At 40.1% G+C, this 24994-nt stretch overlaps 2 protein-coding genes across 2 annotated transcripts in view; one reads left to right on the top strand and one right to left on the bottom strand.

Annotated features, from left to right (window-relative positions):
* The window catches only part of gdap1l1 (ganglioside induced differentiation associated protein 1-like 1), a 32900-nt gene extending 29986 nt beyond the window's left edge, over window positions 1–2914 (bottom strand). The window contains exon 1 of the mRNA XM_033628226.2: window positions 2592–2914. Within this exon, the coding sequence (XP_033484117.1) occupies window positions 2592–2771 (180 nt within the window). The 5' untranslated portion in view covers window positions 2772–2914. The remainder of the gene's footprint in view (window positions 1–2591) is intronic.
* Window positions 2915–6598: 3684 nt separating this feature from the next.
* Window positions 6599–24994, top strand: part of jph2 (junctophilin 2) — a 31053-nt gene continuing 12657 nt past the window's right edge. The window contains exons 1-2 of the mRNA XM_033630229.2: window positions 6599–7417; window positions 12297–13113. Coding sequence (XP_033486120.2) covers window positions 7039–7417; window positions 12297–13113 — 1196 coding nt within the window. The 5' untranslated portion in view covers window positions 6599–7038. The remainder of the gene's footprint in view (window positions 7418–12296; window positions 13114–24994) is intronic.

Below are 24994 nucleotides of genomic sequence, written 5' to 3'. Positions count from 1 at the left end.
AAAAAGCCCACCAAAAAATCAATATTAGTTTAAGTGTACACTATATTTAGAATATTTTCAGGGCTTCATCTTGCTGTCAGACAGTCTTTTACGACAGGGGACTGAAGCTGTTAAATCAAAGCCACCAGACTCTACTGACAAAAACAGATAACTGGAGTTGCTGATCTACAGTACTGCAGCCAATATCAGTTAATGTGTAAGGTAAAGCAGAGCAAATATTATTATATAGCATACACACAGATATAAATTTTAGTTTTGCTGTGGCCCCGTCCGCATCAGTACAATGCTTACATGATACATTTGGTTTATCAAAGATGATAGCAAAGCAACCAAGTACATAAAATCAGCACAGCAGAAATGTCAGACAGGTCGGACCACAGTGTTTAAATATATCTTATTACATATTATATATCTTATTCTTACTAACATCTATAAACGTTACAGTTACAGCTAACAATCACGACAGAAACGACAGCAGATATTCCATGTCTCCGCACTGAAATTGATTGCCAGTTCTCTATCAGAAAGGGATCGTTGATGTTAGCAAGACATCACAGTAATTCAGTCTATAGATCGTTTCAAACTTGACAACAGAAAACATATTATATTGGTTCTTCTATATTTCTTGTTTGACTGTTTTGCGCTGTATGTGAATGACATCAGCTGGCAGGAAGTAAACATGGACCCAAGGTGTTGCCTCGCAATGCAGTTTCAGTGAAACGGTCACTAGAGAGTCAAAGTAAACTTCTGGGTTCTGCTCCAGAACTAAGAAAACCGCATTCAAATTCTACTAACATTTGTAATAATGCAGTAAACTATTAATCAAGCTTGAGAACAGAGACGTTCTCAACACTGTGCAGTACAAGAAGTCAGAAAACCAACATGTTGTCAGCAGCACCAGTTCTAGCCAGGTGAGCCATCGTTAGCACAACATGTTCTCACTCCGACCTCGTCACATATTGATGTTTGGTCATGGACTTTCCACGTCCACATACAATGTCCAAGGTACCCTGGATGTGTTGGTCGTTGATGTTGTGGGACACCGTGTCCAGTTCTGCCTGTTACATGCATTGTCTTCTTTCAAAATACACTTCTGTTTTCACAGGAAATTCAATGTCTCTTTCAAAATAAACGCACTAAGTCGGTGCAACACCACAAATTGATGTTTTTTTTCCCTTCAACAACAAACACACATGGTTAGGTTTAGGAAAAAAAGAACAGGGTTTGGCTTTATAATCTTACGGGACGTGGACGCCTCTCTCAGGTGAATGTCAGTGTTTGTTGGACCCATCCACCACCCCTCCCACCAGCCCCTGTTGGACTTTCTCTGCATTAACTTTCGTCCTTTTACTGCCACATTTCCCCTTGACGTCACCGGGCGCCATTAAACTATAACAGCAACTGGCCGCATATCATGCCAACGTGAAAGCACGCCTTTTTTTGTTGGTTTCTGACGCCGCAAGTCACTGCCCAAGTGCCGGATTTCGACAACTTTGGAGTGAGATCAGGCTCGTTAGCAATATCAGTTGATAACAATACATTACAAGCTGGACAGTACTGTGTGGACGACTGATTTAATGAGACACAAATGAGACAGAAGTGCTAATTAACATTATATTACTACAGCTTTCTCTATTGTTGATAGACCGAGCGGCCATCTTGGATTTTGATGTCATGGTCAATGAGGTTCTTCCAACTTTCTGAGTCAGAAATCTGACTGGGAACCTGGAAATCACAACTTCCCAGTTCAAATGAAATAAACCATTCCCTAACCCCAGCGACATCACAGGGGTTATTTGCTCTACGAGTTTCACAGCTCCTCCAGAGCCACAGCAGACAGAATACAGATGTTTTCATAGTGGTGCTCCAGGTGATTAGTACACTGAACTTTATGTGTAAAATTGGTGGCGTGCCCCTTTAATATACATGCTGTTTGTGAAGTTAAACCCTGCAGGTCATAAATAAGAGCACAAAGTCTTCTTTATTCTGGTTATTAATGTGAATGAATCATGTGAGCTTTCAGAGTTTTGAATATCTTGATTTTATCGCACATGCTCATCTAATAGCAGAGGTACAGCCTAAGGTAGACTCACAGGAGCCCTTAAAATAACACTATATGCTATGATTCAGCTGCAGAAGGGGGAAGATGGCTTTTGGTTTGTTTTGCACATCATTTTAATCAATTATTTAGGATGTCATGTGTCAGAGCACATAGGTTGTTGCCACATTTACCAGCCACAGAGAGACAAAATAGCTCCAACATGTTTATAAAAGGTGGAAGCTGCTGAGGTATGAGGGGGGGTGATGTATGCGGTGGTAAATAAACAGAATATTGACCACCAGTCCTGCTATATGTCGAGGAAATGAGCCCCATGCTGCAGCGCTTCTCTAACGGGAGATCTGCCCAGCTGCAGGATCATATTCATATTCCGGAGGTATGTGCAGGAATAAACATGCACCAATAACACAACATGTTTGGATCATAACAAACACAGGGAGCTGCACGCTGTGGCATCATGCAAAGAGACGTGGAGACACCTCCATTTTCAAGCTCTGCTCTTTTTTTTTCTTTTTCTTTTTTTTTTTTTTACCTTTTGAGAGGTGAAAGACTGCGTCCAGTGGTACAAAACCAGCCTGTCTTTATTGAAGGGTTTGGGCTCTGCCGTCGGTTCTTCGCACTCCTCCCCGTCTGTGATTTTGCCGTCTTCATCCATGGCTGAGATGGGCCACCAGCTACAGTTGGTGGGGGTAACATGGTTGGAAGACGCCATGACAGAGCGTTTTGTGCGTGTGGAGGAGAGGAGAGGAGCGAGGAGGGAGAGAAGAGGAGAGAGAGAGAGAAACAGAGAGAGGAGGAGGAGGAGGATTTCAGCAGCTCGAGCTCAGCATCATCGGTTCACGCGCCAGCAGCATCCGTCAGTGCCGGACAGCTCTCGTGCTGGAATCGGCTTCACCTCCAAATGCGGACAGATTTTTATAAAATCATAACAAATCCAAATGCAGACAGCGTCCTACTCGAGCATGCTGCTTCACTTACAATAAATCAATGTGTAACCGTAGCCTATTGCATCACATGATGAGCCACGCACAAACATGCGCGGTGGAAACGCGCGGAGGGAGTGTTTCATTGGAAGGTCAAGCGGCTCACTGTAAGGACACATGGAGGCTGTAGATCCCAGGACTCCTGCCATGGTGTCTATATATGGTGTCAATATGCCTTTAGATAGGCCTACTGGCTAAAAACAAACAAACAAACAAGAAAGTAAAAAGAAATCTCAACAGATATTTGCAACATGTGTTTAGGTCTATAATTTCAGTGGTTGAACTTTTATTCAAGCTGTAATTACATTTGTAATTAAACTGAGTATTGAAACTTTTGCTGGTTTATATTAACATTACTGAATTCCAGTAGAAAATGTACTTTTTATTACAGGGCTGCACAATTAATCAAAATATTATTGAAATCACAATGTGGCAAAGTGCAATATCCACATCATATATGAGCTGCAGTTTTTTGATAAAAGGTAAAATGTGTCACAACATACCATTACAATTGTTGTGCTACACAGATGCCTTTATCAAATTCCAGACATATGGGAGCATGTTTTTCTGATACAGACCCTGCAAAAACCACATTATCATTTCTTTTTTTAAATATATATATATTTCCAATGAAAATAACCAGGCTACAATTCTCACGAAAACCTCAATCCATGTCGCGATATCTGTCAAAATAATCAAAATATTTATTTATTTAATAATTTATTTATTCATTGTTATTCTTCTCATCATTATTGTCATTCTCATGATTGTTATTATTAATATTATTATGATTAATAATGATAATAATGATCTTTTTTATTATTTAGATATCAAGCAGGTCTGCTTTTTATTGCACTGACAGCTGTGTTACATGTACCTTTTCAGATTAAGATTTTACATTAAAAATATAATGCCTTATAAAATAGCCTAGAATGAAAACCAGTGGTTCCCAATCTTTGTGACCCCTCACAAAAAAGCATTGTCTAGTTGGGCCCCTCGTCACATTTCCACCAAAGAGAGATTTGCCTGCCAAACTTTCATGTTTCTAGTTAAATAATTGTTATTCTCAATGGTGGAATACCCATCTTTTGGACTATATTGCACATATAGCCTATTTGTTGGAGTTGCATGACAATATATATATTTTTTAAGTGGATATATCAGTATTGGTTATAAGTCAAATGAGTTGTTACATAGGCCTATATCTGCAAAAAATCAAATATCATGCATCTCTACTATTTATACCTCATTAAACTTTTGCACAGCCCATGGACAATATTTCAAACTATTCTGCAAAAAACTACAACTTACAAAACTGTGAAGTTCTTTAACTATATGTAGCTACATATTTTTTATGATAGCTATTTTTCTTCTTTTTTTTTGGTGTTGTTTTGTATTCTACAGCCTATTCACATTTGTCTTTTTTTTTTTCAAAGTGTTTGTTGTTATACACTGATACACTTAAGCATATTCCTTGTATGTGAAGACCTGATTTCCCGGATTTTGAAGAAAACTCTATCCATCCATCTACCTACCGATGTGTATTTCAACCAAGAAAACAGGTGGCTACAAATTCGAATACATTGGTATAAAGTGGCAGAACTTCAATGAAGCATTGGTTCACAAAAAAAATAAATAATTTTGAAGTAACGATTCTTCTTCCTGGTCAAAATGGAAACTGAGCGCCTACAATACCCATAATGCATCTCCACCTATCGCAATTTTAGCCCGAAATTCGTGTGTTATGCTAGCAGCTAGCAGCAGCTAATGTAGCCCGGGGCGACTAGCCTAGCTGCAGCAGAGAGTAGGGACATGCTAACAGACATCAGCTACACTCACTTCTTCATAACTCCACACACTAAGATGTGTCTTCACGTTTAAACTCTTTTCTAGACCCAAAAATACGATATTCGGCGCCAACTGTCGCTTAACGTTAGTGACGTCATCTGTCGCTACGCCACTCCATAGCTCCACCTTCCACCTGTGGTCCGACATGAAAGTAGGCTGCTATGGCGATTTTGACTTTACTAAAACATCTGAGTTTTATCCACTGCTGCTAAGTAGTAACATTATTCCCAAAAGTTTGCATTTTTCAAGTAAACACTGTTACTTTTAACACCTTAAGCATGGTTAGCCAAAATTTAGCCTTGCTGTTAGCCTAGGCAACTTATAGCTACTCAAGTGATGTTAGCTTAACATTAGCATATTTTGAATACACTACTTTTGTAACTGAGCAATTTCACATTAATGTGGTATTTTTACTTTGTAAAAGACCTGACTTCGTCTTCCACTGCTGGTCATTAGTTTTGCAAAAAGTTTTTTTCAAATTTATTTATTTATTAATTTTTTGACAGCAACTTTTTTTTATTGAACATAAGAAGAACATACAAAAGCATAAACATACAACATCTTGTAGAGGATGTGCGTAAAATTGGTAACAAAATAAAATCCCAGGATAATCCTATACATAAATATAGGAATGATGAAAATTAGTAAATTAAGAAGAAAAAACAGGCTTACCAAATCAGTCAAAAGGGAGCAAACAATATCGAGATCCAACACATGTTTTGTAAAAGTTTTAACATAGTTTATATTTTTAGAGTAGGCTTAGAAATACTTTTACTTTTGATAGGTTTGATTTAGGCATATTTAGCTGGTAGTGCTTTTATTGAAGTATCAATTTGAGTAGGCCTACAGGACTTTTACTTGCAATCAAATATTTACATTAATTTATTGATATTTTTACTTGGGTAAATGACCTGACAACATCTTCTACCTTAGCTGCTCATTAGTATTACAAAAAGTTCAACACAGTTTTCAAAGGGAATTTAAATATCTATAATGCAGTTACCATCATTTCCCAGCAGAGGGAGTGAAGATAATAAAGTACAAGACAATGCTGCTGTCCTACAATTAACAAAATAGTTCCCCCTGTGCAGTGTTACATTTAAAAAGTGATTATTAGATGATATAGTAGCAGTAAACTCATAATCTGCAAGTAGGCTTCTGTAGTTATCTAGTAGGCCTAATCTACTACCCTAATATCCTGATATATAATAGATAAATCAGCTTTCATGGTAAAATGAGTAGGCTATAAAGCAAACTATCGGCCACTGTAATGATAACGTCATAGAGCTACACTGTAAGAAACAGGGTTTACATATAAGTCCACTATTAAAGTTTGTATTACCCCTACCACAGACACACACTAATGTCCAATTGGAGTATTGTAGAAATGTTATTATACTATATTATACGATCTATGAGCGCATGCAGACCATATGGAAACATCAATGGGAAATTACAGAAATACATATCTAATTTTAGATTCATCTTTCCTTATGTTTATTCGCCTATTAGAGAATAATGACAAACTGCAGGGGAAAACTTATAGAGTCCTGAATGGCATGTACTTCAGCCCCGAGGTGGCAAGACTCTGGCATGGCTCCTTGCAGGCAGCAGAGTAAGGATTGGGTTGTATTTTTGGAAGGGTGTGTGTGTGTGGATTGGTCGCCTTGTTAGGTCTGCTAAAATATTTCCAACAGCAGCGACTGTCAGGAGATAGCTGGGTGGCAGGGACAGGGGGAGAGGGGCTTTTCTCTGTGGCCACCTGGAAAAAGCCATGTAAGATCAGTGGCTTGTCAAGAAAGAAATACAGAAATAATTCGACTTAATGACAATTTCATCCAAATTTGTAACACCCAAATTTATTCTGGAGGAAGCTCAATCCAAGAAGAAGACGACACCGGAGTAAAAAGGACAAACTTAAGTTTTTTTGGAAAGTGTTGTGCGCACCGGAGCTTCATGGACACGCGTAGAAATCCACAAACCAACTCCAAAAGAAGAACCCCCCACAAGTTGAGCACCAAGGATATCTCCAATCAGTTTTGATGTCAGGTGAAGGTGAGGTCAGACTGACGGAGCTTTTATCTTTAGCCAGGTAACAGACTTAAACTTTACTTTACATATCGGTGCGTAATTGCGCAGCGGTGAGGCATGAGTGGAGGTCGCTTTGAGTTTGACGACGGCGGAGCTTATTGCGGAGGCTGGGAGGGAGGCAAAGCCCACGGCCATGGCATTTGCACTGGACCCAAAGGCCAGGGGGAGTTCTCCGGCTCCTGGAACTACGGCTTCGAGGTGGTGGGAGTCTACACCTGGCCCAGCGGAAACACCTACGAGGGGTACTGGTCGCAGGGGAAGCGTCACGGCCTGGGAGTAGAAACCAAAGGACACTGGATTTACAGAGGGGAATGGACTCATGGCTTCAAAGGGAGATATGGCATCCGGATCAGTGTTGGCAGTGGAGCAAAGTACGAAGGAACATGGAATAATGGGCTTCAGGATGGATATGGAACAGAAACATATGCGGATGGAGGTGAGATTCACAAAGTCAGACTTTTGATACTTGAAAAAGCAGTACTCACATATCATATTGAAGTAAAAGTGGCAAATACTCGATTACTAATAAAGTAACAGACTAATCCCCCTTGAGATGTAGTGGAGCAGATGTATAGTGACATAGCATTGAAGTTAAGTACAAGTATAGTGCTTGAGTAAATACACTTTGTACTTAGTTACACTGGAGCTCTGCACTATATGTGATTACACCAGTGGTAGAAGTACTCAGGTCCCCAGGTAAAAATAGTAACAGGCTTACATAAAATGTAAAAATATTCTGTTACAACTTCTGGAAGTTTAATATAAATAAAATTACAAAAGTATACTTAAAGTACAGAAAGCGCTGGTAAAGGTGGAGTTAATTTTAGTTTTAATCTAAAAAAAAAACAAAAAAAAAAAAAACCATTTTATTTGATGATCATGATTGAATTTGTGAATTGACCCCAGATGATCAATACCATTTTATCTATTTCATAATTATTTTGTATCATTAATCTGAATCTGAAAAGGTATCAAATTAATGTAGCAGAGGAAAAAGTTCAATATTTACTTGTGAAAAGTAGTGAAGCAGAAGTATAAAGTAAAGGACAAGTACCTCCAAACTGGAGTGCTTGAGTAAATGTACTTAGTTACTCTTCACCACTGAAATGTGGAGATGTGAATGTGCATCTGCAGTAGTAAAGGAAGCATTCAGATGCTTTACTTAGGTAAAAGTTACACTGCTGTTCTGTGAAATACTCCATGACAAGTCAAAGTCCCGCATTCAAAATGTCACTTGAGTAAAACTGCTATTGGAAAAATGTAAAATATTTAAAATAAAAGTACTCATAATTCAGAAACAGGACACTTCTGAGTGTTGAGAGACATACTGTTACATTTGAAGCATTAGCCTAATGTGCAAGTAGCATTTTATTGCTGATCTAGTTAAAGCTAATTTTAACTTTTTTTATATACTGTTGGGTAGTTTAATTAATAGCAATGCATCTCTTTTAAAACTAGCTTTTTAAATTATGGTTTTATGGTAAGTCTTAATCCATAAAGTCAGTCCAGCTGTCAGCCGCAGCTGAGTAAAAGCATTAAACAGCATAAAATGGATATACAGAAGTAAAGAAGGACATCGAAATTGTTCTTGAGTTGGGTAATAAGTTACTCTCCACCACTGGATCACACAACAGTGACCATTCAGAGGTTGATAACTAAATCATGCAGTAGTACAACCAAAACCAATCAAGCCAAGCGTGGCCATATGATCCGCTGCACTGAGTTCATAACAGGCGACGTGGAGACAAATCAGCTCATGATGTCTGCCTGTAACCGGAAGAAAATATCACCCTGCTGCTGTCAGTCAAAAGTGTTTAAAGCTCGTTGGAAATCAAACGCCACAGGAATCTTTCCATTTTGCTAAACTACACCGGCGTCAACAGTGGTGGAAAAAAAAATAAAAAAGGAATACTGACATGTAAAAATTATTTTAAAAAGACTCTGCATTCAAAACCTTAACTAAGTAAAAGCACTGAAATTAGAAATACTGATTATGCAGAAAAATGTTCCCTCTCTTTAAACTGTGTGCCTAAATAGTCAGTGTTGTGTAGTCAAATAAAAAATGCATCCAGTCAGGTTTAGTTGTGTTTGTAAATGTTGAATCTGCAAAGTAACAAGTAACGATAGCACTCATGTAACTAGAAAGTAACTATGTCAGATAAATGCAGTGGAGTAAAAGGTTCAGTATTTCCGTCTGAAATGTAGTGGAGTATAAATTTAAAGTATCATAAAATGGAAGTACTTAAGTAAAGTATAATAACCGTTAAATTGTTCTTTAAATAAAGTACTTGAGTAAATGAATGTACTTTACTTTCCAACACTGATGAATCATACAGAATTTGTCGTTAACAGATCAGATCAGGTTGGATAAAATGAAAGTTTGTATCTCAAGTAAAAAAACAATCCTTTAGATTTTAAGTAACATGTTAATCCTTAGATACTCTCTGGAAGCTTCTGCTGTGTACTTATCCCCCAGGTCATCCATTTGACCGTGTGGAGGAAACTAAATAAGTTAGACAAATAAAATCGACTGTAGTGATCTCTGCTGGTACAATAGCAGTGGGAACCCCTCCTCAACAGCTGACTCATCAGCTTTAAAGTCCAGTTTGGTGGAAGTTGCTGTGGGGGATGTGATAGCACCAGATGTCAGGATGTAATAATAGCCCACAAGCCCCATGCCTTCCTGGCCTCACGGGCTGAGGCCTAGCTGTCACTCTAATCCACACTCATGTCAATTATAGCATGAGACTGGAGCTCAAGATGACTTGTCAGTGAGACCATTAATGAACTTTCACACTAAAGATATCCATGACATTTTGGTAGAGATAAATGGACGGGTAGTTTTATATGGAGTGGACTATTTTCACTCCGAGCCACGTTTCAAAGTCTACAGCCACGCTAGCCGCTCTGTAAGGCAGTTAGGCTAACATCATGCTAATGTGCTCACAATGGCAATGTTCAGTAGGAATAATGTTTACCACCTTGACCATCTTAGTTTAGCATGTTAGCATGATAGCATTTGCTACATGTAACTGCCACTAAACACAAAGGGCAGCTGAGGCTAAGTACTGGCTGACATCTCTAACGGTTTTCTAAGACACTTGTGATTATCAAAGTGATCAAAAACACTAGCCTATATATAAAAATAAACACTAAATACTATTAACAACACGAATGCACGATACTATCAGCAGTTATCGGACGATATTGGCTTTAAAATTAAATATGGGAATCGGCCAACATGCTGATAATATTGACACGTCATCGGAATCGGCCAATATCAGCTTTAAAAAAAAAAAAAGTCAGAATCAGTCAACTGAGTCAACATTTATTTTGCACAATGAATGGATATTACATACATTGAAAAGTATTGTATTTCATGTCTCCATCTCCTGGTGGGCCATCATGATGAGAGTATGCATGTATAGAGGGAATTGCCTTGTTGTTTACAAATACTTCCGGGTAGAAAACCAGCAGAGTTTAGCTATATATATATATATATATATATATATATATATATATATATATATATATATATCACATTTTTCACATCACTCTATCACCGTTTAGACTAATCTGATGTTTGTAAAGTCTATAAACAAAATGATTGAACAAACATTAGTATTTCTGTGTGCATGTTTTGTAATTAATAACATGGTTATCGTAGATTGGCTGGGCTAACCGTTAGCTGTTAGTGGTGTCTGCAAAGCAGTTTTGTGTTGCTATGTGTGGTATTTATTCAGTTTTGGGAAATCACGATATCTAGAAAGCATCAGTGGCTGCAGCTTACAGGGACAGCTAACAGCAGCAGCAAAGCTAACATCAGGACGTCATCTGTTAAAAGCCTCCCGTTGTCGGATACGACATGAAACTACTCCAGTTAGCTCAGTCATGTTGTAACTAAGACATCTGCTGGAGAAAATATTTTTTTCACGGACCATTTGTTCAGTCATTGTGTTTATAGACTTTACAAACATCAGATTAGTCCAAACAGTGATATAGTGACGTGAAAATTGTGATATATATATATATATATATATATATATATATATATATATATATATATATACACATAGCTAAACTCTGCTGGTTTTCTACCCGGAAGTATTTGTAAACAACAAGGCGATTCCCTCTATAATATGATGTTAATTCCACTACAGAAGAGACTTGATGATCATTAAAATCATGTAGGGAAAAAGTGGATCGATACCAGTATTGGTTATCAGTCAAATGAGTTGTTACATATCAGCATATGGGATATCAGCAAAAAATCCAATATCGTGCAACCCTAATTAACAATATGTAAGTTACAAAGCTAACTGTGAAAAGTGTCGACTGTTTACTTCCTGTTAATTGTACAGTAATGTTATTACCTTTACCTCCGACCTTAGTGATCACAATGCTTTTCCATTCTTCAGTTGGTTACTTCACTTTTCACAGTTTGCTTTGTACATATTGTTGAAAGTATTTACTGTACGTTTTTGTATAAAGTGTATTAACATTTTTATATTCACCCCAGTGTCAAAGATAACCGTTAGCGGTGTGCGCTAGTCACTCAGTGTTGCACCTACATTAGCCTGATTTTCAGAGCTTTGCCAACATAAGGTCACCATGATTCTCTTTTAAACTTGGTGCTTGAAGAGCTGATAGAAATTTTAATGTGACTGATGTACACCATCTTGCGAAAGTGAGCAGTAAAGATCAGTAGAGCGGACCTCCATCATAAAGTTTATGGTGCTTTTCTTCATTTCAGTAGCTAGCTAGGCTAGCTAACCGGCTAACCCCGATATTAAAATGAAAATGATGATATGGCAAGTACTATTAACAAAATGTACAAAGCTAACTGTGAAAAATAAAGTTACTGTAGAGTTGACAGGATCTAAACAGGAGTTAAGTTCATAATAGGGATACATCACACTACACTGTGCAAGTAGAGAAAACAGTAGGATTTGCTATGAAGGAACCGTGTGTGTCTGTGTAGAATTTTGTGCCAATCCATCCAGTAGATGTTGAGATATTTCACAAGAAAAAAGTGAAAACTTTGACCGGCTAGTTGCGCAAAAGGACAAACCAGGGGATTGCCAAATAATCAGGATTCTTCCTCTGGGTTAAGGGACTGTTTGTACCAAATATCATGGCAACAATAAAATAGCTGTTGAGATATTTCAGTCTGCACCAAGGTGGAGGTCAAACCAAGCAACAGACTGACACTGCCATCTTTAGAGTCATGCTGTTAGCATGTAAAACGTAGCCTCTTGTGTTTTGTATGTGGTGCACCTAGAAAAGAATAACTCCCTGCTTTCTGATGTTTCCAGGTACTTTCCAGGGTCAGTTCACAGGTGGGATGCGGCACGGCTATGGGGTCCGTCAGAGCGTCCCTTATGGCATGGCAGCCGTTGTCCGCTCCCCTCTCCGTACCTCCCTGACCTCCCTTCGCAGCGAGCACAGCAACGGCACCGTCTTGCAGCAAGACATCCCCGTCATCACCACCACCAACGCCTCAGGTGAGGAGACACCCGTCGCAACCCCTACCCAGCTGGGACCGTCCCGTGGAGGCTTTGCCCTCACACTCCAGGTGGACCCAGAGGCTGTGAAACCCAAGAAGAAGGGCTTGTTCCGCAGGAGCTCCCTGCTGGGTAAGCTGAAGAAGTCCGACTCAAGTACCTCGCTGTCCAGCCAGAAGAGCAAGATCAGCTTCCTGAGGACGGAATCGGCTCTCAGTTCCAACGCCAGCGACACCAACAGTACCATCAGCATCGGGGACGAGAGCCTGACCGGAGCCGAGGATTTCCCCCCAGTGGAGGCTGACATTGACGCCACCACCACAGAGGTCTACATGGGCGAGTGGAAGAACGACAAGCGCTCAGGATATGGAATAAGCGAAAGGTCCAGCGGGCTGAAGTACGAGGGCGAGTGGCTAAACAACCAGAGACACGGCTACGGCTGCACCACTTTCGCTGAGGGAGGGAAGGAGGAGGGCAAGTACATGAACAACATGCTAGTGAAGGCCATGAAGAAGAGGGTGATACAGCTGAAGGGAACCAAGATCAAGCAGAAGGTGGAGCGGGCGGTGGAGGGCGCTCAAAGGGCTGCAGCCATCGGCAAGCAGAAGGCAGAGATCGCTGCTTCCAGGTGAGAATGGATGATGGAAAGATGATTCTCCTTAACTCTTTTTTTTAACTTGTTTATCAGGAAAATATTTATAAAGACAAACAGTCTCTTCTGAGTTTTCTTAAGTCTTATTTTGTGCCACTCGTGTATTAGTCACAGTGATACACACCCCCTGAAGGGAACTTCTTTTGTGTTCCCTCGCCATAATTTTTGCATTCCCCTGATTCATCTGAACAGTTAATGTGTTGGTCCAGTCCTGTTAAAAAACACTGCGGGAATACTATGCAGATACTACAGAAAAGAGTGATGATGTGACACTTTACATGACGCATTTACTGCTCAGTACTCCTTTCAAAAGGCCGACTGTGTACAGCCAGTGGCTGTGAGCACAGCTGCAGCTGCTCTGTCTGGCTGTGGTTATCACTCAGACTACTTGTGGTTGAGTAACAGCGACAGCATCATCCCATGGCTGTAGTCATCATCACAGCCACAGTCCATCTCAGTCAGCCTCGTACATATAGTATATACTATACACTATAGTATGGTATACTATGGATCAAAGGGAACACAAAATTAATTGCAAAGGAATGCAGAAGTATCTCATAAAAACCCTCTCTGACCTTTCAGGGGATCTGCACAGCACTAATCACCTGGGTTTTTTGTAAAAAAATAAAAATAAAAAAAAAACTGATTACCTGGTGATCTTTGAAAAACCCCAAAGCTCATTTAACAACACCTACAGCTGTTCTGAGACATTTCTATAATACTCAAAGACTACAACCATCTGGTTGAAATAAATACACTGTCTACTGCACGCAAAAAAAGATTTTAAACCTTTTTCTGAAGTTGTGCTCTTTTTTCCTAATCCAAACAAAGAAGTTTTAATAGCCATCAGCAATTGTCCATATTCAACCCTGACGCCACAATAAGAGTTGGCATTGTATGTTTCAGCAAACCACAGATATGTTACATTTGTACTTTATTATATAGCAGATAGGTCGAAACTATGTGTCTTTACTTTTCAACGACGCTGTGGTTAACGTGTTTTTACGTTATGGTTAGGACAAGGTCATGTTTTGGCTTAACCTCATATGAGGACATAACATTTTGAGTTTACAGGACCATATACTTCATTCTGCTTAAGTTAGACCTGTTGTCCTCGACCTTTTTTGTCCCATCTCGTGGTAGTAAGACCACAACACACTAATCCATGTAAAAACAAGATGGCAGCCATCTCTGCCAATTCAGTCGGCAGCCGATCCTGACACAAAATTGGACAAGGTCCAAAACCTGATCACATTTTATGGCTGGATCTTGTTAATTTGCGATTAATGACGTTTGTAGTTTGATATGGCAACAAATTTGTCCAATTTTAGTAACAAGATAAGACGCTGTTAGGGAAGTATTCGTTTGAAGACATTAACTGTGTTCGAAATCGCTCCCTATCACGGATAAAATGCACTATATAGTGTGTTCGCCATTTTGTAGTGTTGTTCGAATTCTCCACGGTTAATTTCATTCACTATATAGTGGACTATAAAATACCCACAATGCACAGCAAATGTGAGTGAACAAACGATGTACCCTACATTTTACTCCCGTATACCACAATGCAATGCGGTCGTCTTTTGCCAGAGGAGAAGGAGAAAACCAACTGCAAAAAAGAAAAGAAACGAATAGGATGCTAGCCGGTAACGTTAGCTCACGAGCTAACAATAGCCACTTAGCTCGCACAAGCCAGGTAGCTTGTAGCTCGTGCACTATCGTGGGCTATTATAGCTCACAATGCAGACACACAACCGTAGCTGACAAAACCGTCCACACCAATGACATTTCAACAATTTATTGACAAAAAGTACAACCACCATACAGTTCGATCATCCTCAAAGCACCCGGTTTGTTTACATGATGCTCAGCACGTCCACTTGCGTCACAGGAGTATGCGACGCAGCTACTGACGCAACGACGTTCAGAAAATTTCAGTTAGTGTCTGAAATCTCGTTCAGTCGTTCCCCATGTAGTGCACTATATTAAACACGAAATAGGGAATAGTGAGTGAGTGAGTGGACGGTTTCGAACACAGCTATTGGGACTTTATTGTCATCTCATTTGAGGATATTGGGACCTTATTATTGTTGACAAAGTTAAGGTTTTTTTTATACTTATCGGGTCCTACTGATCCCAAATCAGAAGAAGGGGATCAGGAGAAATTAAAAATGCATACCAAACAAAAGTTTGGGTCTCAGGAGGTTAAAGTATCTGCTGTTAGTGGCACAATCCTTGCTGGAAACACAGCGATGTTTAGGTAAAAAACAACCGCTTTTCATGGCACTGGCCCTGGTGGAAACATCTCGACATGTCACTAAAACAACACCAGAGTTTGGTGGATAAAAAGCCGCTGAAAACATGGCAGTGATTCTATAAATTTTTTTCCTCTGGTGCCTGGACTGCTGTATTGATGTTACTGTTTAACTGTACTATTTGGTATTTTCATAAAATAACGTGTTTATATTTTTGTGTCGTACATAAGCAAGGATATATGTCATTTAGTTTTACTAGGATCTGTATAGTTGCAACTTGTGAATATTTTTTCATCCAAATATTAAGACTAAGTCTTTAAGGTTGTGGAAATACCCTCGGAACAAAGAAATGACAGACTGTTTTTTCCAGAGCAGCTGATGCTTAGTGTTGAGAGGCACAGACTGGGGCTATCTTTACTCAGAGGGCAGTGTATGAAGGTAAACGAGAATCACACAGAGACAACAAATAAAAAGACACACTTCATTAATTCAGAGTTACTGACTCCCTCTACTGCCTCTGGGCTGGTCACAATAAATCCCGTAATAGAAAACACCAAATAGTCATTATGTTTATTCAATACCATATTATAGATAAGAAATAATGAGCATAGTGGCTCAAGTGGCTGTTTATAGTCACACAGGATTTCATATCACACTCTGAATAACCAAATGTTCAAGCCCATCATGGTTTTCCATTATGCATATAACACAAGTTTGAAGGACTTGAATGTTGCTAACTCATGACTCAGACTTTTTGTTCTCAGTTTAGTGTTTGCAATGATTGCATCATTTGAAAAGACTTTTCTCCCTCTGTGTCTCTGTTGCTAAATCTGTGTGAAGTGGCAGAACACACTTCTACATTTCAACAGCTAGTCGCAGCCGTAACTGTGAAAATAGCCGAACAGAACAAAGAAATGGCAATATTTACTTCATTTTATATTTTTTCTTTGTATACATTAAAAAGAAGGTGATTATCTTGATGATTATTAGTCACTGTAATCAGAGATTCAAAAGAGCAAATATCCACAACTTGCTTCCATTTTGGATAAACCGTGGCATTTCATGTTCATGTTTTAGCTCATCTTCCTGAGCGGCTTGTGACAATACTGACCTCAGAAATTGATTTGAGCGATAGAGGATGAGCATTTATGGTGTCACAGGTCAGATTCATTGGTTAATTCTGCTTTTGCTCGATGAAACAGACTTATTTTTTGCAGAAAACCATCATGCAGGCGTGAAAGTGAGGACCCAAACACGTAATCTATTGCCAAAGTGAAAGAATACATCTATATATAGACTTACACAGAGGCAGGTAGTTACAAGTACATGTACAGGGTCAGGGGTCAGGTGTCAGGTTCCAATGGCTCGAAAGCAAAGGCCCAAAGCAACACAGTAGCTTTTCCAATCTGGAAGAGAATTTGTGGAAATGGGCTGCTTACATGCTGCAGATTAACGAGGAAAATAAGGATCAGGTGAGCAGGTAGATGGGGAAGGTCAGGTGATGAGAATGGTGGGAGAGGGGTCACTGCAGGGCAGATGAGGGAAAGTGGAAACAGGTGAGCAGGCTGATTAGTTAGATAAGTGAGGTGGCCAGACAATGGCAATGGAAAGGCCTGGGGAAGTGGGGATGTGGCTGGAAGGACAGAGAGTCAGAACGTGACATAAACTCTTGCTTTTTCTCGTCTTAAAAAAGCAAACACGTTTATCATTATCATTAAGTTTTTAATCTTGGCTCATGCAAACTCTGAATGACCAATAGCTGCGCTCTCTGCAGCAACAAACAGGAAGCAGCAAACCTGATAGACAGTAAACAGAGAGGGGACTCTGGGGAGGCACAAGAATGTGAACAAGTCGTGTGAAGTCAGGAAGACTCCGTGTTTAATTCAGCGGGTATCTGATCCACCGAATCATAACTTTGAAATACTTTGCCTTTCATTCCCACGGCGTCCTTCTGCTAAAATAGTCGAGGTGACAAAATCCAAAATGCAGTTTATCTCTATGGATTCTGTTGATGCAGAATAGACAGGGACACCGTTGGCATATGATGCCTTTAATCTTTTGTTTCTAAATTAATGCATTTTTGCAGACACGTAAGAAATTGTTGGAATGTTGTGTTTCTTAAAGGGAGTTTGGTGTAATATTTTCCACCGGGAGCAGGTTGGGAAGTCATCTCAAAGGGAATCTAGTTGTAGTCATGCAAATAGTGAATGCAGTCGTTGCAAAATCTTGTTGTCTGTGACTGAAAACTCACATTGTCTTTTCAAAGTCTTCTAGGGTATGCACTGTGAGTGATTGCTAACATGACCTCTGACAAAGAAAGTGAAAGAAAGTGAGTCTTTAAACCTCTTTCTAATCACAGTGACGTCCATGTAATAAACCTGCGGAGAAACATGTATTTCTTATGCAGCATATTGTTCATACGTGCACACGTCTAACCTCAGTTTGTCTGTGACCGTACAAGGCGGTGGTGTTTTTGTCCACAGTCGCCTCCAGCACCTGAAGTGAGCTCGGTGTTTACAGCAGTGAGACTCACACTGATGGACTGCAGAGCCCTGTCCCAGCAGCAGATTGAAATCTAAATATTGTACTTCCAAGGATAAGCAGTATAGAAGAGTTATGGGAGGCTGTTCTTTGAATCAGTGCTTTAAGCTCACCTACAGCACATTTACAGGCGCCTGGACAGAGCCGAGAGTGGAAGCTCAGTATTTATGTAGGACTGCTTACAGGAACACCCTGGTGGCCTCAACAAACAAAACACGACCTCATAGAAGTTATATCTTAAACGTGAAAAACTACTGGAAGACCAGTGGTGGGATGTAACTAGGTACATTTACTTAGATGTGTAGTAGAATTTAAGGTATATTTACTTCACTTTTAATTCTATTTTATGCTATTTTGTGCTTGAACTCCACTGCATTTTCATTTCAAATATTGATTTTTTTAATCTCCTAAATTTATCTCACAGCTTGTTACTTTTCAGATTATAATTTTACACACAAAATTTTGGCTACTTTTATAAATACAGTGCATATTCTATATTAAACCAGTTGTTCACAACCTTGTCAGACATTTCCCCCCTCACATGGTTTCATTACAGTAACTGTTAAATTATCCAATATTTCACATAAACACAAGAAAAATCCAAATTTCTGCATCAGAACCTTGTTTTTTCTTCCTTCCTCTACCACTGTTCATTTGACGACCCCTCAGATTTATCTCATGACCCTTTGGAAGACCTTGACCCCTAGGTTGGGAACAGTTGGGCTTAACTTGCTGAGTGTGTATGAAGTATTTAGAGCTAGCTCCACCTTCGAGCACCTACTATAATAGTGAGTACAGTCTAATCAGTCACATGCAGAAAGAGTACTATTACTTTTGATCATTTAAGTACATTTTGCTGATAATACTTCTGTACTTTTGAGTAGGATTTTGAATGCAGGATTTTTAATTTGTAAAAGTTGTAATTGAGTTTTTACTATCTATGATAAATCACAATTCACTCTCTTAAATCTATTTTATGTTGCTGTGAAAACATCAACAAATTTCTCCTTCAAACAGCTGGATTTATCCAAGTTTCTCACGAAAAACTACATTTTACAAGATTACATTTGAACACATCATGAGAACTTTATAATTTATTTTCGCCCAATAATAATCTGTACAGAATAGAGCTTGAACGCATCATGACTTAGCTCAGTTCAACCTCCGTCACCAGTTAATTTCAGCCAACAGCTGCTAATAGTTAACGTTGTCTTGTTGTTTATAATATAGCTTTACCAGGGAAACAATAGGGTGCATCCCCTGATGAGGCGACATTGAGTTTACTGTGTCCTTTCATCCTGAATAGATCTGTGCTTATCCCAAACACATGTTGAGCCTTCCTTTTTATCCTGCAAAAAAATAAAACACAACAGTAAAACATCATCCACTGCCATCGGTGAATGTCAGTTTATTTGCAGACAGGTCGACAAGGCAAATATCAGCTGATATCGATGTGTGGCCGGTAAATCAGTGCATCTCTATTTCGTGTTAAAGCTGTCTCGTGTAATACTGTGTAGACTTTGTGATAGTTTCAGCAAATATAACAAAGAGTTATTTTTTTTAATAAAAGTCACCAACTGTAGCTTCAGTCTGATCTGAATACTTTTGCTACCACACTAACTAAACAACAGCCCCTCTTGAGTGTTCCTGCGCAATGAATTGAAATCTGTTTATTATACAAGCAGTGGAGACATGACACATCTGTTCCTGGCAGTGGTTTCCTCGCTCCATGATCCTTTGGCAGTGAAGTCGTCGGTTAAAAATACATGTACAACCTGTGCACTGCATGGGATGCCAGACCTGGCCTCTTCAAGCCCAGTTCGCTGAGGGTTCACTGGCATTCAGACACTCTGTGGACATTGTTCTGTTGCGTGGGCTCGCTGAAGGAGGACCTGTGTGGCAGGACAGAGTGTAAATGACGCACACACACACACACACACAGAGGGGCCCTGTGGTCACAGAGGAGCCCTGACTAAATATGGGCAGGCGCACTCTTGCTGTATCACAATCACAGGGGAATGCAACAGCTGATTATCCCCCCTCTCCCCGCCTCCAGACCCCATCTTTCCTGCCTAGTCACACACACCCAGACTGTTCTTTATGTTTGTCTGCATGTCACGCTACTACTTCACACACTCCTGTCCTGGGTTAGCAAAACAAATACTTCAAAATGGTACACCGCTCTGCTTGAAAACAGCAACCTGATTTACTTTCTATCTCCCACTGTACGCTTCAGCGCCACTGCTCTGCCGGCAGCAGTCAGAGATCACAGATCTCGGTCTATCTTGCGTCAGCAGTGGTGTCAGATGGTTGCACGGATATAAATATGACACAGCTCATAAGCAAGTGCTTGGGTATAAAGGGTTAGCGTGTATATGTACCACACCTAGCCTTAGTTGTGCGGCTTGGGTTTCATACTGTACTGCTGATACGAGCATTTTGTGCACAACATTAGTAAATAAAGTTCTGTTCTGACCTCGGCTAAGGACGACTGATGAAACCTCTGTGGCTATTGCAGCGATAAAGAGTATCTAAGTACATGTACTCAAGTAAAGTACAATTTTGAGGTACTTGTACTTTACTTGAGTATTTCCATTTTGTGCGACTTTTTACTCTTGCTCCACATTTTGACGTACAGTTATGGATATGCTACTTTTACTTCAGTAATGAATCTGAGTACCTCTTCCACCACTGAGCTATTCATCTTGTGACCTCGTAGCAATGCTGCAATAATGAGGTTGCAATTAGCTCTTAACTTACGTGTATTTTCACAAAGTGATTTGATTATAGTCTGAAACATTTAGTCGTCTTTTTATAGACACTAAATCACTCTTCACTCACTCACGCTCCCTCTGTCTCTCTCTCACACACACACACAGATGGATAGGACCCTCCACAAAGATAAAGTAGCACATGCCAGAATGACAGAACATCTCTTGCCATCAGCAGCCTTCGGGGCAACTGCAGCGTGACGAAAAACAAATGGAAAACAGAGGGAGCTATTTGGAGAAACACTTTTAGGTTTTGCGTCCGCTCTAAATTAAGATATAAGGTGTGCGATTGTTCGCAGGTTTGGGTTGTTAAAGGCGGTTTCGTCCCCCCAGCTGGCGTCTCATCACTCCTCAGAGTACAACAAGCGTCTCCTTAAGGCAGCCCTAAAAGCATAGAGGGTATTTAGGTCACAGTGTCAAATGTCATGTTTGGTTGCAGAGAAACACTGAAGGGGCCAACACACACTGCAGTAGTTAGACAACTTAAAGGAGCTGTATGTGACATTCAGAGCATCATTAAAGCAGCAAACAACATAGAATAAATGTGCACGTATAGTGAAGTAATGGCGTCCTGAGCAGAGAATGAAACCATGCTCCCTGTGAGTGTGCTGTAATCCGAGCTTCTGTTCTTTGATGTAGATGGTCTGGCCACGTGTGTGTGCCCCTCCGTGGAAACAAAGCTTTTATTTACTTTCATTTCACAGATAAAAACAAACACATAATTGTGAAGACAATAAAGCCTCCACAAAAATAGCATTTTAAGTCTTGTGTGTGATTTTTCCTGGCTTCTCATGAGCAAAGGGAAATCTCTGCTAGTCGCTAGGCTAATTTATTCAATGTAAAATGTTGTGCTAATAATGTTAGCATGTTATATTTGTTCAGAAAACATGTTTTGTCAAGACAGTTGCTTTGTCAGTGAACCTTGTGAGTTGAAATGGAGCCGGATTTTGTAGCTTTATATTTGTTAAATGTTGCTGTTGTTCCGGGGGGCATAGTGGTGTGGTGGTTAGCACTGTCGCCTCAGCAAGAGGGTTCCTGGTTTGATCCCAGGAGGGAGCCCTTCTGGTGGAGTTTGCATGTTCTCCCCGTGTCAGCGTGGGTTTACTCCAGGTGCTCCAGCTTCCTTCCACAGTCCAAAGACATGCAGGTTAATTGGTGACTCTAAATTGTCTGCAGGGGTGAATGGTTGTCTGTCTCTATGTGTCAGCCCTGTGATAGTCTGGTGACCTGTCCAGGGTGTACCCCACCTCTCACCCAGTGTCAGCTGGGATAGGCTCCAGCACCCTGTGACCCTCAAGAGGATAAGCGATTACAAAAATGGATGGCTAGATGGTTGCTGTTGTTCCTGGCCTCATATGAGTAATCCACACTAGCCACTGGGCTAACTTATACAATGAGAAATACTATAGGCTTGTGCTAATAACATTAGCATGTTGTAATTGTTCAATAAATAAAGCAGTTTTTGTAAAGCTGGTCCAGCAGTTCATCCAGTGGCTGAGTGAAGTACCAGAGCATGTGGATGAAAATGACCTCTATTATATTACAGTTTGAATCAACAGCTGAGCGCTGGCTTTACTGTGTTCAGGTGGGAATTATCAGTCAAAACAATCCCCACTTTGGCTTTGCCATCGACCATGCTATTAGCAGCTATGTTCGCCAATTTTAGCAGATACTATAACCCCAGTGGAGGATATAATACTACACTGCTGGCCCTCTACAAAACACAGCTCAGCACTTGGCTGCTCTTTAATTCCTGGTGGCACTGGTTGTTTTCAGTCACTGATGCAGCATTAACACATTTGGATAACTCGACTGGTAACTGCAGGGTTAAATCGGTTTCCCTTTGCAGTGCAATGCAGGAGTGAGTTCTTACTCAAGGACATGTGATGGTTAGCACCACTCAAGTCTGAGGTTTCTGCACATTTATGGTGCTGAGAGTTGTGCCAGAGAGACCGATATCGACACACTTTGTGGGTTGTGAAACGTGGTGTTGCAGCTTCCATTTAAAAATTACAGAGGCCACTGTGCTCTGGGGAACTTTAATGCAGCAGAAAGGTTTTTGTAGCTTTCCCTAGGTCTGTGTCTCGACACAGTCCTGGCTCTGAGCTCTGCAGGCAGCTCCTTCCACCTCACTGTTTCTGCTCTGATGTGCACTGTGAGCTGTAAGACATTTAATACACAGGTGTTTGTGCCTTCATAAATCATGTCCAATCAGTTGAATCAGCCACAGGTGGACTCCCATCTAGGTGTAGGAACATCTCAAAGGTGATCAGGAGAAATGAGAGGCACCTGAACTCAGTTTCAAGGCTCTAAATACTTACGTCAGTGTGATATTGCTACTTGATTGTGCTTTGTCATGTTGGGATATTTAGTGTAGGTTGATTTTAGCGTAAGGCTGCAACAAAATAAAAATAAAGAATAGAGGAGTGAAGGAGTCTAAATACTTTCTGATCACACTTTATACTGTACTGTATTGAATACCAGTGGGGGAAGAAGTACTGTATTAAAATCTCACTTTAGCAAAAGCATGCAGGTATTATCTTTGAAATATGTTCATTCATTAATTTTCTGTAACCATTTATTCTGTTGGGGGGGTCACAGGGGGCTGGAGCCTATTTCAGCTGACATTAGGTGGGAGGTGGGGTTCACCCTGGACAGGTCACCAGACTATCACAGGGCTGACACATAGAGACAGACAACCATTCACACTCACATTCACACCTATGGACAATTTAGAGTCACCAATTAACCTGCATGTCTTTGGACTGTGGGAGGAAGCTGGAGAAGCCCCACGCTGAACATGTGGGCTCCGCACAGGGGGCTCCCCCACCTGGGGGCTCGAAGCAGGAACCCTCTTGGTGTGACGTGACAATGCTAACCACAGCACCACCGTGCTGCCCTTTAAAATATATTTGAAATATCAAACTTAAAACACTCTTTCAGAGTCTGCCAACTGGTGGGTCGCGGTCTAAAAGTGGGTCATGGGTCCATTCTGAATGGACCGCAAGTGACTTGGACATGTCAAGTTAGTAAAAAAACACACTTAATTTTGAAGTACAGTGAATTTATGGCACTGAGCTTTTATTTTTAAGTACAGTCTCCTGCTGTAGAGTGGGTGACTAACAGACAGCTACTTAACCGAGACAGCAAACTAGCTCAATGAAATGAACAAACACTTGTATAATGCTGAATATATTAAACTCTGGGGACCTTAAACTAATGACTAAGGAGAAATCTGGACCTTTTTGTTTTGTTAATGTTGTAGTAAATCAAGGTGGGGCTCATTTAAGTTCTGTGTATATTATTGGGCAGTTTAATCTACAACATAATGTGTGCATGTACAAAGGCTACGTCTTTACTGCAGCGGCCGTGGACTCAGTTCTAGCCCATGGCCCCCTGCCACATGTTTAATATTTCTTAAAAACTACAGTGATCAGCTGTCTTGGGAAATTACGAAGATTTTTTTATTGTTTTTAAATACAACTTTAGTTTAGGACCTGATTTTCAATGAGCCACAGACAGGAAGTTTTGAGAGACGCACAAACACATTGTTTATTTTGATCTTTTCAATCGCATGATTGTCCATAGTTAACTCATGATTCATTCTTTATCTGTTCTAAATGTACCTTAAAGGGATATTTTTCAAGTTTTTAATACTCTTATCAACATGGGAGTGGAGAAAAATGCCTTAATACAATGTAGTGTCCAACTTTACACTTGTAAAGGTTAACTAAACGTCCAATATTTTTTTTAAGCAGCTCGACATACTTCAGTGGTAACCCAATTCACATTGACAGTAAATGCAAATAACTTTGGTCTTGCCGAGAGAATGGAAAAGAATGTGGCAGGGCTTTGAAAATGAACTTGCCATTCAAAAGATGCCTTTCTTAGTCCATTTCTGCTCACGGAGGTTTGTTTCTGCTGGCCGTCCATAACGTTACTGCTGCATCGCTTCCTGATTTCCCAAACAGGTGGGCCGAGGGTCATAGTTATAGAAGGTACCTGCATTTATCAAAAAAAAAATAGTGGCATTAAAAGGAATTTATGTTAACTCATTATTAATGCATTAACTTTGACGACCCTAAAAAAATACACAACTCCAGCTTCATCCTTTAAGAGCCAAGTTTTAGTGATATATTTTCACAAATACACATTCAGAACTACACATGATACCCTCTCCATAAGTGGTGGACAGTTGGCAAAATTAAATGGTGTATTCCTAAAGTGTGTTTCTTTAATGCGTGTGCTTGTGTTGGGAAGCTTGTTGCTAAAAAGCAGCTGTTGTCATTA

This window comes from Epinephelus lanceolatus, chromosome 8 (genome assembly GCF_041903045.1).
Source record: "Epinephelus lanceolatus isolate andai-2023 chromosome 8, ASM4190304v1, whole genome shotgun sequence".
NCBI classification, from domain to species: Eukaryota; Metazoa; Chordata; class Actinopteri; order Perciformes; family Serranidae; genus Epinephelus; species Epinephelus lanceolatus.
This window is presented reverse-complemented; position numbering and strand designations above follow the sequence as displayed.